This window comes from Dasypus novemcinctus, chromosome 2 (genome assembly GCF_030445035.2).
Source record: "Dasypus novemcinctus isolate mDasNov1 chromosome 2, mDasNov1.1.hap2, whole genome shotgun sequence".
NCBI classification, from domain to species: Eukaryota; Metazoa; Chordata; class Mammalia; order Cingulata; family Dasypodidae; genus Dasypus; species Dasypus novemcinctus.
Genome location: NC_080674.1, coordinates 1,512,036 through 1,523,911, shown reverse-complemented (window position 1 = coordinate 1,523,911; position 11,876 = coordinate 1,512,036). Strand labels below are relative to the sequence as shown.

At 60.5% G+C, this 11,876-nt stretch overlaps 1 protein-coding gene and 1 long non-coding RNA gene across 2 annotated transcripts; both read left to right on the top strand.

Annotated features, from left to right (window-relative positions):
• Positions 1–1,901: 1,901 nt before the first annotated feature.
• On the top strand, positions 1,902–7,252 carry LOC131280026 (uncharacterized). Its single transcript, XM_058305519.2, has 3 exons — positions 1,902–3,441; positions 3,608–3,988; positions 7,052–7,252. The coding sequence occupies exon 1, from the start codon at positions 1,902–1,904 to the stop codon at positions 3,027–3,029; it is 1,128 nt and encodes a 375-aa protein (XP_058161502.2). The 3' UTR covers positions 3,030–3,441; positions 3,608–3,988; positions 7,052–7,252.
• A 10-nt stretch (positions 7,253–7,262) lies between these two features.
• Positions 7,263–9,107, top strand: LOC131280027 (uncharacterized). Its single transcript, XR_009187585.1, has 2 exons — positions 7,263–7,558; positions 7,895–9,107. It is a non-coding gene; the product is annotated as an uncharacterized lncRNA (long non-coding RNA).
• Positions 9,108–11,876: the final 2,769 nt, after the last annotated feature.

Below are 11,876 nucleotides of genomic sequence, written 5' to 3'. Positions count from 1 at the left end.
ATGAAAGGCACAGGAGGGCGGCTGAAGCGGCGGCTGAAGCGCCGACTGAGCGCCGGGGCAGGCTCCCACCCAGACAGCGTCCGCTGTGGACAGGGCCGCGGGGCACGCCGGGCCTCGCCTTGTCCGGGGCAGGACGCAGGCTCTGCCGGGTTCTGCTCTAGAGGAGCACGGGGAAATGGAGAGGGAGACGGAGGCTCCCGGCGGATTCCTTCCAGCGGCCAACACCTGCCCCTGTCCTCAGTTCCTCGCCCATGCTTGGAGCCGACCGTGCCCCTCGCGCCTTCGCCCGGGTCAGACTCCGCAGGGGCTGCCAGCACAAGCCTGCACGTCACACGTGGCCAGCACGTCGCACACCGCTCGCGCCTCCTGCACCTTCACCGCTGCTGGGACCTGGCACATCAAGGCGCCCCATCTCTTCAGTCTGCAAACAGGGTCCTTCAGCTCCTTCCTGCACTTATACGCTTCCAGAAAGAGTCTCTGCTCCCTGCTTCCGGGGCCTCCCTGCCCCGAGCTCCCTAGCCTCCAGCCACAAGAGCCCCTCTGCCTCTGCAGCGGGCGCTGTCCCCAGCCAGTGGCTCCTCTGGGGCCTCAGGCCCTCAGACGCCCCTCCTCCCTTGCCCACTGCCGCCTCCTCCCCAGACTCCTTCCACCTCCCCTCAGATCCTCGGTGGGCTTTGCAGACACAGCAGGAGAGCGCGCCTTAAGCCGACACGGCGTCCTCCATGTGGGAATCCTCGTCCTCCTGGCCAGCGGTCTCATTGCCTCTGGCGTCTGAACTGTTCTGCCCAACGGACCAGTCCCCTCCATCGCCCTGTTCCACGAGAAGCGGGGTCCTCCACGCCTGCCGTGAGGAGCCGGGGCCTCTGCGCCGAGTCTGCAGCGGCAGGGCTGGTGCCCCACGGTCACGCGAGGAGTCGGCAGTGGCCCCATGGAACCCTGGGGAGAGCAGGGCAACAAGGCAGGGAAATAGTGTTCTCGGGAGACTGAGAGCCAGTCAAGGCGACAGCAACGAAGGCAACTTGCCTCCACCTGGAGGAAAACACCTGCAATTAGGAGGCAAACTCAAGGCCAAGTCTCGGGGCGTAGTTTAAGCCTCCTAGGAAAGCGCCTCCCAGCGTGGTAGCTTTGTCTGGCTGACTTTTGTCCCTGGAGGGGACCAGGGCATGGCTTGTTGTGGAGGTGTTCTCTGAGCAGTTTGGTACTGAGAGGCGTGACCAGGCCAGGGACATGCCAGGCTCACCCGACGGAAGGGCACGTCCCACACGGCGTGCACCCACCACATAACCCACTCTAGGGGTCTCTAGGCCCGCAGGAGCCGCGCCCGCCCATCTCTCCCAAGGGTGACATTTTCTGTGGCGGGTGGCACGACCTGCAGGTCAGGCAGCCCCGGTGGCTTGGTGGCACTGGCTTTTTCCTGGCAGAAGCAGGCCGCAGCAGGGAGAGTGTGGGAGTGACCCCACCCAGAGACGGCCGACAGGGATGGAAGGAAGGACAGTGGGCTCCTGGGCCTTGGCTCCCACCCCCTCCCTGGGCCCTCGCCTCTTCCTGCGGCAGCCGCGGGCTTTCTCCCAGCTCTCCCGCCCCAGGCGGCGCAGGGCCCCTGACCTTCAGCCTCCGCGCCCAGGTGCCGCGGCCCTTCCTCCTCGGCCGGCTCTGGGCGAGCTGCCCTGCCCGCTGCCCGCCCCACATCCCCCGCCGTGCCCCTCGCCGTGCCTGCCATCGTGCCCATGTGGGCAGCAGGCAGAGCCTCTCGGCGGCCTCAGCCACACCACCCTCTCCCCGGCCCTGCAGGGGTGCCACGTTGACACGCCAAGGCCACAGGACTCTGCTGTGGGCCCCACCAGCTCCCGGCCTTCCCCTGCTCCCAACACCCCCTGCTCCCATAAACCCCTGCTCCCATCATGCCTGGCTCCCATAATCCCCTGCTCCCATCACCTTCCTGCTCCCATAATCCCTTACTTCCCTCCAACCCATGCTCCCATCACCCCCCCCCCGTTTCCCTCCACCCCTCTTCCCATCACCTCCCTGCTCCCATCACCCCCTGCTTCCATCACGCCCTGCTCCCAACACCCCCTGCACCCATCACCCCCTGCTCCCATCATGCCCTGCTCCTATCATGCCCTGCTCCCAACACCCCTTGCCCCCATCACCTTCCTGCTCCCATCAGTCCCTGCTCCCATCAGTCCCTGCTCCCATCATGCCCTGCTCCCATAAACCCCTGCTCCCATAACCCCCTGCTCCTGTCACCCTCCAGCTCCCATCACTCTCTGCTCCCATCACCCCCTGCTCCCATAACCCCCTGCTCCCATCACCTTCCTGCTCCCCTAATCCCCTGCTCCCTTCCAACCCGTACTCCCATCACCCTACCCGTTTCCCTCCACCCCTCCTCCCATCACCTCCCTGCTCCCATCACCCCCTGCTCCCATAACCTCCCTGTTCCCATCACCCCCTGCTCCCCTCCAACCCCTCCTCCCATCACCCCCTGCTCCGCTCCACCCCCTCCTCCCATCAGCCCCTGCTCCCATCACCCCTCTGCTCCCCTCCACCCTCGGCTCCCACTACCCCATGCTCCCCTCCATCCCCTGCTCCCCTCCACCCTCTGCTCCCATTACCCCCTTTTCCCACCACCCCCTGCTTCCCTCCACCCCCCTGCTCCCATCAACCCCTGCTCCCAACACCCCACTGCTCCCATCACCCCCCTTCTCCCATCAACCCTGGTTCCCATCACTCCCTGCTCCCATCCCCCCCCTGCTCCCATCCCCTCCTACTCCCTTCCCCCCCTGCTCCTGCCCACCCCCCTGTTCCCCAAACTCCCTGCTCCCATCACCCCCCTGCTCCCGCCACCCCCTGCTCCCATCAAACCCTGCTCCCATCACCCCCTGCTCCCATCAAACCCTGCTCCCATCAGCCCTTGCTCCCATCAACCCCTGCTCCCATCACACCTCTGCTCCCATCAACCCCTGCTCCTGTCACACCCCTGCTCCCATCAACCCCTGTTCCCATCAGCCCCTGTTCTCATCAACCCCTGACTCCAACACCCCCTGCTCCCAACACCCCCCTGATCCTATCACCCCCTGCTCCCATCAACCTCCTGCTCCCATCACCCCCTGCTCCCATCACCTTCCTGCTCCCATCACCCCCTGCCCCCATCAGCCTCCTCCTCCCATCACCCCCTTGCTCCCATCAACCCCAGCTCCCCCCACCCTCCTGCTCCCCCCACCCTCCTGTTCCCCTCCACCCCCCTGCTCCCCGTTAACCCCTTGTCTCCACCACCTACCTGCTCCTGACACCTCCCTGCCCGTCCCCAGTGCCTGCTTGGGCTCCGGCCACATGCCGCCCCCGTGCCCAAGCCCATCAGCCATGGCCCTGCTTTCAAGAGCTCAGCGCTGCGCGCCCTCGGGAGCGGTCGTCTCCTTCAAGTGTCTGCTCCCCCCGCAACGGGTCCTGCCTTGTTTTCTTTCGTGAATATTACCTCTTCCCCCGACCTCTCCTCTCAAACACCCCTAGTATCCCGCATCCTTTGCCACACTGAGCTTTCCTGCCAAGCCATACCATTTATTCAATGTAAGTATGAATGTTTGAGGTTGTCTCTAAACTATTTCCCCAGGTGGACAATGACTGTTGCAAGAGCCAATGTCCTCGCACCTGTCGGGGACGTCTCCCAAACATCTGGGTCAGGCGGTGCCCCTGAAAACGGGACTGCCACAAACTGATGACGTGCCTTGGTGAAGACCTCACAGCCCTCCTGACAGCCCCCACCCCACGTCTCCCTGAGCTCGCTCTGCTTTCCTGCTCACTCGGCTCCTCCCGTTAAAGCTTCAGCTCTGTGACACAGAGACCCTTGGGCACTCCAGTTCACAGCTGGTTCCTGGGACATGAAGCAGGGGCAGGTGCACATCAGGTATTGAAGAAGTTGTTGAAAAAGTTGTTAGAAAGACTTCACTGTGGTCAAGAAGAAGGAAGAGTCGAGATTTGGCCATTGGATTAGGTGAGTGGGGCGGGCGGCTCGGGGACAGTGGCGGCGTGGCGTGGGCAGCAGGCAGCCATGATGCTTGGGGGAGTTTGCTGCAGAGCGGGGAGGATGGGGGCTCCAGCCAGAGAAGACGGGAGCGGGCACAGTGGGTTCTTTGCGGGTGGGGAAAGTGTAACCAGCTTGAGTCCTGCTTAGAGCTCTCCAGAGAAAAGAGGAAGTGATGGCGCAGAGGAGCAAGGGGCAGGGCCAGGTGGCATTGCCAAACAGGACGAGGGGCCTGGCCTGGAGCGTACCTGGGGTCTGCATGGCTCAGGAGGGGTGGTCCTGGGCCGAGGAGCCCACCATGGCTGCAGGGGTCACGTGCAGACTCTCTCTGAGGCTTCACCTTTCTCAGGACCTTCTGCATCTCCGTGCTGTGTGCTCCTGGACGACACCCAGGGACCCACTGAGAACGAAAGGTGGCAGAGTGGGACGAAGCCACCCTGCTGCACATAGGACCGGTGTATTCTGGGACAATGTTCAAAGCATTTGTTTCCAACTGCTTTGTTTCTCTTTCTACTAATTTGCCTCACACGGTCCAAATTTGATGGCAGGCATGTCTCTGTGAATGGGCTGTCGGTTTCATCTGGGAGAGTCCCCCCTGAGGACAGCCTCTGAGGTTGAGAGCCCCCAAAACCTCTTTCATTGCTCAGGGAAACCACGCCGGGCCCTTTAGACCCTGGGCTAAAATTGACACAGCCAGTAACGGAGTGTCTTTAGGTGACCTTTTCCAGTAGCGTGGTGGTGTGAGCCCGTCTCTCCTGTGTTAGTTGAGTGCCTCTGGCGGCCACTGGCCCCACTTGTAGGGTGGCTCGTTTGTGTGACGTGTGGTCCTTGTGCCTAGGAAGCAGCCGAGCCAGCCCTCCTGCCTGGAGGGAGCAGAGCTCTTGGCTTTCTCCAGAAAGCCACTTTGTATGGGCTCAGGACTCAACCCCTCCACCCACCACCCCCACAGACGTGCCCGGGGCAGGTGCACAGACTGCTTCCAGGTAGAAAAGCCCCAACCTGAGGTGCAGAGAAAGGGCCTGCTGGGCTTGTTTTGAAAGTAGGGGTCCATGAGGAATTGGAGCCATGCTGCTTGCAGGTCATGGGGTGCAAGTGCTCCAGAGGGGGCTCGGGTGGGGGTGCAGGAAGAGGGCTGGGACCTGCTTGGGAGCCAGGTGCAGCTCATCAGTACTGCGTGCATGACACGATGCAGTCATCCTGTTGGCATGCACATAGAGCAGCCCTCAAGGAAAAGCAAGGGCAGGGGGAAATGACCTGCTAATACCTTTGCCCTCCAAGGGGGTGGATGTGTGTGCTGTGCACGGGCCTGTGTGCGCGTGGATGTGTGTTTCTGAGCATGTGTATGTGTGTGCTTGTGTGTGTACAGAAGTGTGTGTGTGTGTCTGTGCATGTACAAGTGTTTGTGGATGAATCGATGTGTGTGACTGCAGGAACATGTGTTTGAGAGTGCATGTATGTGCCTGTGCGTGCATGTGCCTGTGTGTGCCTGTGTGCATGCACAAGTGTACATGTGCATGCATTTAGGCCATGATCTGAGACAGTGTTGGGCAGACAAAATCTTGTCTCACCTTAGAGACATGTTTTTGTTATTTTGAAAACATATGTAAGCCCCACATTCCAGGAATGGACAGTAGAAATACGATAAACTAGAGAAAATTGAACTGGGAACGTTTTTATAGCTTCTTAAGAGCCACCCAACCTTCTTTACAGTCACATTTGCACACTGCCGTTTAAACGGGGACTCTTGCCAAGCAGGCCGGCTCGGGGGCCCTGACGACCCTCTCCCCAGGGAGGACACGTCTTGGAGTGAGCCCTCCCCAGGAGCGACGGGATGTGCCCGGGGCGTCTGTGATCCCCTCCAGTCGCTCCTGTGGCTCTGGCTGAAGGACTCCCTCGCCCCTCGCTTGCTCTGAAGAGGAAAGCGACTGCGGAAAGGCCCTCAGGGCGACCTCGGGGTGACCGCCAGCTGCAGACGGCAGCTCCCACCCCGTGCAGTGGGAAGGCGCGGCCCGGTGGAGAGCACCTGAGGAGCCGCGCCTCCAGGTGCCGGCGGGGCCCACGCCGCCCTCTGTGGCCTCGGCTCGGCCGGGCAGTGCCGGGCACCTGGGAGCTGGCGAGGAACAACGCCGACAGGGACCGCGGAGGGTGGGCGTGGTTTCAGGCACCAGTGGAAATTTAATGCGCTGTCTTGTCCAAAGAACTGGACTGTGCAAGAAATTCTGAATTAAATCCTCTTACACATGAAAAATCTACCAACTACCTGATACATATTTTATAAACCAAAAACTTAAAACACTCTTCTTGAAGCAAAATATTCTTATTCATCAGTTATGCTTCTCACTGGCCTCTGAAACGGCTTTAAAATTATTTTTAGGCTTCCAAGTTGCAGGCAGAGTATACTTTCTTTCTATTATATCTGTAAAATTCATGCTGAATGCAATTTATTCCTAAATTAACTCCACAGCCCTGCTGTAAAGAAAATGGACTTGAAGAATTTGAAAAGAGTCATCCTTTCATATTATGAAAGGAAGGATGAAAGAAAGGATGAGAGGAAGAGAGGGAAGAGGGAGAGGGGACGAAGGGAGGGAGGAACGGGGGGCCTTCTGGCAGGAAGTCGGCCCCGGTGTGTCAACAAGCACGAGAACCCAGCAGAAATAAAAGTGACGTTCAACAATCTTAAGTCACAAATGCTTTTACTTCAAGGATGGCCTGCCAAGAGATTTTCAGCAAGGCATATGGGCTCTTATGGACAATCATGTATCCCAGGGTTTATTTGTCTGTGCTTCTACCTTTGGCAACATTATCTAATATGAAAACTAAATTGAGAAAACCAACTAAATTAAAGCTAATCAGAGCTTCATTGTGGCACAAAACACAGTCGAGACTATTCCAGCGCTCCATGCAATTAAGTCCTTCAATTATTCTAAGTGTCATTATGCTAATTTAAAAGGCCAGGATTATTAGAAAAATGTATAAAGAATTATGCTCCCTTACAGCATTTTATTGATGTGATTTCACGTTGAATTATTTAAGGTGTGGAAGTTCTAAGAGCTACTGGGATGTGACTTCAGCCCGTCCCACCAGGCCGCCGACAAAGCTGAAGGGCAAACGCCTGCGTCTCCAGGGGCGCCGCGCGCAGCTGGGAGGGCTGCCGCATCGCGCAGGGGGCGGCGGCTTCTCCCAAGGCCCCGCAGGCTCGGCGCAGAGGAGCAGGAGCGGCTGCGCGGCGGGGAGCCCCATCGTGTGCGTACCTGCCTTCATTTAGGAGAAGTAAAAGGGCAAGGCGGGGCTTGGGGGGGCCCTGGTGGGAAGGTTGCACCGCCCCGTCCGTGGTGGGCTAGGGAGCTTGGGGTCCCTTTTTTGCTTTGTTTTTCTGGACAACAAATATCTCACCCTTAAATAAGAACTTTCCAGTCTGTAATATATAGGGAATTCCCCATGAAATCCATGCCCTCGTCTAGCTTCGTCTCCCCTGGTTTTTCTCTCTCCTGCGCCTTTCCTTGAACTTGAAGATTTTGCATAATTATGGAAGGAAGGAAGGTATGGCTTTTCTTCTTTTCCTTTCTTCTTTGCCCTCCCCTTTCCTTCCTTCCTCCTCCTCTCCTCCTCCTCCTCCTCCTTTTTCTTGTTCTCCTCCTCCTCCTTTCTATTCCTCCTCCTCATCCTTCTTCTTCCTCCTTCTTCCTCTTCTTCCCCTTTCTTTCTTTCGCTCTTTGTTCTTTTTCTTTCATTATCTCTTTCTTTCATTCTTTCATTCTCTCTTTCTCTCTTGCTCATTCCTTTCATTTTCTTTTTTCCATTTCTTCTCTTATCTCTTGGTTCCAGTATAAGAGCCTATTGCCTTTATTTATCTACTTTCTTTTCTCTTCCTTTCAGCAAAGAATGTAACACTCACCTTTAAAGTTTTAAACTTAAGCGTGAAAGGCCTCCCAACCTGCTCCTTCCAGGGAAGGGCCTGGACTCTGCGGCGGAAGCAACGCCCCCGGCTGCACCTGTGGGTCCCGCGCTCCTGCCCTCGACTGTCCTGTTGACCCGGCAAGAGGCTGCTCTCGAGCCCCGTGCTCACCACCCTTGTCTCCTGCCTTCCAGCACTTTCCCGGGTCCCGTGGGGTCCGGGCAGCTGCCCTCCCTCTGACGTGGGGCCCAGGCCTGCTGTCCTCTCGGCCCCCTGCCGGCTGCACCACCACGACCCCCCAGGCCACACCAAGCCCCCACGTTCCCCACCCACACACTTCTAGGAGGGTCTTGGTCTGGTCCTGGACATGACATCTGTGCAATGTCATCGTGTCACCTTCAGAGGGGCCACTGGGCTCCACCGAAAGAGGATCCGGCTGACCCATCTGGAAGGAGCAGGGCCCACCTCCACAGAGCCTGCCCCTGCCCACCTGCTGCCGGCCAGCCCTGAGCCTGTGCCCACCTCCTCCAAGTGCCACGAAAGCCACTGGCCCTGGACCCTGGCCACTGCCCTCCCAAAGCCAGGGCTGCGCCTGCGCCAAGAGCCACTGCCCCAGGCTGCCCCAGCCGTGCTGAGGCCCAGTGGGGACACTGAGGCAGGCACTCCAGCTTGGCTGGGGCCCACCGGCGGCCTTCCTGAGCCTCCGTGGACGGCCACACCACCAGGGCTTCCTCCAAGCCTCCCACCTGCCTTCTCGCGGGGTCAGAACTGCGCGGGCCCTCGCCCACCTCCCCGGGCCTGCCGCCTCCTTCTACACGGTCACTTCCTCGGTAAAATCCTGGCAGGTTGAGTCCCTGGGACACCTGTGGCTCGGAACACCAGGACGCTGAGGTCGCCGAGCCCCATGCGAGCCAGACCCGGGAAGGCGCCCTGCACACTCGGGACACCTGCTCCGCAGCACGGGGGCCGAGCGACCCCGCAGGCCTGGCCGGCCTAGCTCTCTGCGTGGGTGCAGTGGGGGTCTGGGGTCTCCGGCTGCCGCCACTGCTCAGGGGCGCGGTGTCTCCAGGGCCATCATCGTGTTCTGTGCTTTTGAAGTCCCTGGAAACACTCCTTGCGAGTTACAAGCCATCTGTGGTGAAATAAAAATGTCTGCAGTGTGCGCTGGATAAACCGGCAGGCTTTCCCACCACTCCTGGGCCTTACCTCGTCACTGTTAGAAAGAAGGTCAGCAGGACCCCCAAGGCGCAGGGCCCCGGGGCTCGCGGGCAGGGCCCGGTGGAAGCCAGCTGCACCCTGGGAGATGTGGGGCACGGGAGGAGCTTCTGCCCAACGCCGTCTCTCAGGGCCCCTCTTCCCCACGGCCACGCTAGGGACCGCCAGGGTCTCGAGAGGTCACTCCTAACGCCTGGCCAGGGGCAGAGCGTCCAGCTTCCCAGGCAGCCGCAGGGGCAGGCGGCTCCCGAGACTCCAACGAAGAGACCCTGACGGCACGCACAGCCAGGCAGGAGGGGGGGGCGGGCGGAGGGCCAGTGTGGGGACGGGAGACCAAGGGGAGGGGTAGCGCCCACCGGCTCAGAGAGGGGCTCTTGGCCACCGCCCTGTGGCAGGACACTGCCAGGGCCCATCGAGGCACGGCCTGCGGGGCCAAGGGGGGCATGGGCAGAAGGGCGCTGCCGGGACACGGGCACAAGGCAACCTCCAGGGGCGGCTGCCCACAGAGGCCCCGGCTGCCCCGTGCATCTGGGCGTCAGGACCCGGCGAGAGCAGAGCGGGGCAGGTGCTTCCGTGACGATCCAGCCTCCCCTGTGCTGGCTCCTGCGCTGGCTCCTGCACTGAAGAGGGCAGAAAGGCCTGCGAAGAACTTGAGCATCTGGAGGAAGGGCTGAGTGGGCGATGACCATCGGGGTAAGGGCAAACGACCAGGCACATCAGGCCAGGAGAAGCGACAGGGTTCGGGCAGGACGGCTCCCCTCGGGTTCGAGAAGGCTGAGCAGAGAGCCTCCTCCTCGCGGTGGATTTAGAAAAGCTGAACGCAGGCCTGGCGGGCAGCTGGGCAGTGGCGTCTGTACGCAGCATGGAAGAAGAACTGCCCTCTCTCTTTCATCCCGCCAGTGTGTCTGGAGCACTCACACCCTGTTAGGCAGGCAGGTAGAAAGGCACCAGGGCGCCGACCCGGCCCTCCGGGAGCTCTCAGGCTGGTGGACAGGCTGGCCGTGCGGCCGTGGGAGGACGCGGCGGGCGGAGAGCGAGGGCCTGGGTGCGTGAGCACCTCCAGTAGCTCCCCAAGTTGGAGGGTGAGAGGGGCAAGGGCAGCTCTGTGTCTGCCTGGCTGAGACCCAGGCTCTGCTTTCCTCCTGGAGTGTGCGTGAAGCCTGGTCGCCGCGGGGCGCAGACGCGTGTGCCCGACGGGCACTGCCCCCGCTCTGAGCTGGGCGACGAGGGTGGTCGGGAAGAACCTGCGGGAGCGAAGGAGGTGGCGGTAGCTGAGGGAGGGTGGAGGTGCGTTCGGGAGCCGCCACACTCGCGTCCTGAGTCATGCTGGCATGCTGGAGGGATAAGCCCAGCAGAGGGTGCGTGGGGCGTGAAGCGCTCTCTCGCATTTGGAGCAGCAGAAGGCAGCTTTTGATTTCCATTCTGGGAAAGGGAAGTCTTTAAGGAATGTGACCTTTGCCTCAAATACTGGAAGCTGTGGGTGCAAGAGGGGCGCACTGGCTCTGTGATTTTGCGACCCTAGCTGGGGTCGAAGGGGTGGAGGCTACTGGGAGTTGGACGTTCGTAGTGGGGAAGCTTCCGGCATCTCACCCAGGAATGCAAGGGCGAGGGGCCTGACATGTCCAACCCGGCTGGAGAGCTTCAGCGTCTGTGAGCATGCTGTGCAGGAGCCTGGATGGGGCGACAGCTGCACGCCCCCCCCAAGCCGTGGCCTTCCATCTCCAGCTCACATCACAGGAGCTCCCCAAGGGCTCGCGCTCCTCAGAGCCATGTTGCCAATGTGAGCGAGTCTCCACATGGACGCGCTTCCTGGGCATCAGGTCTTTTATTAAGCCAAAGCAGTTTCTTCATTTTAATTCCTGATACAACGTTGAGCAGTAGGCGGAGGTTTAATTTTACAAGTGGGGTTGGACTTGAGAACACCATGACTGCTGCCCGGGCGCAGCTCCTGAGGGGAGGTGCCTCGGGCTGAGTGGCTGCCTAGCGCCCATTGTCACCGGACGCTGGCACTGGGCAGCTGGATCTGAGCGACTCCACCGCCCTGGGGTTCCCGAGCCATTTCCATCCACGCTGAGCGTAGCCGTCCCACTTTTACCTTCCCGGGGGCTGGTTTGCTTTCCGGGGAGGTTGCCAGAAGCCGGTGTGGACTCAGGCTTCGCGGCGAGGCCCGTGGCCCGCTGGATTCCAGGTCCACGGGGGAAGATCTGGTTCCAGCCCCTCGTGCAGAGAGGGCCGTGAGGACGCGTCCCGCAAGGCTGTTGCAGCCTCAGCAGAAAGGCAAAGTGATTGACCCTCCCGCGGCCCCCCCTGTGGGCGCGCGGCTCGTGCGTGTCCTGTGCCAGCGGCCAAAGCCGGGATGGCTCCTCCGGGCATGGGGTTGGCACGAGGAGCCGAGACACTGTCTGACCGGGAGGTGAGGCCCGGGGCCACGGAGCTGCCCTCCCAGACGAGGCGGAAGACGGGGCCTGATCCTCATCGATGGGGCGGGTAGACGTCCTGTGCTGGAAACAGCCCCCAAGAGGACCGATGGCGGAACACAGGAGCCCAGCCGGGCCCACGCTGCAGGCCAGCGGCGCGCACCTGCCGAGGCCAAGCGTGCCCAGGGCAGGCACCCTGAGACTGGAAGCGTCCATCTGCAGTTCAGATTTAACAAGGTGTGGCTTCTTTAAATTTTTAAAAGATTTATTTCTTTATTTTTATTATACTCCCCCCAGATTGTTCCCCATCTGTCTTCTTTACATATATATA

Bases quoted from the DNA above. Each gene is read 5' to 3' on its own strand.
- LOC131280026 (XM_058305519.2), top strand. From the start codon at position 1,902: ATGCCTGGCTCCCATAATCCCCTGCTCCCATCACCTTCCTGCTCCCAT.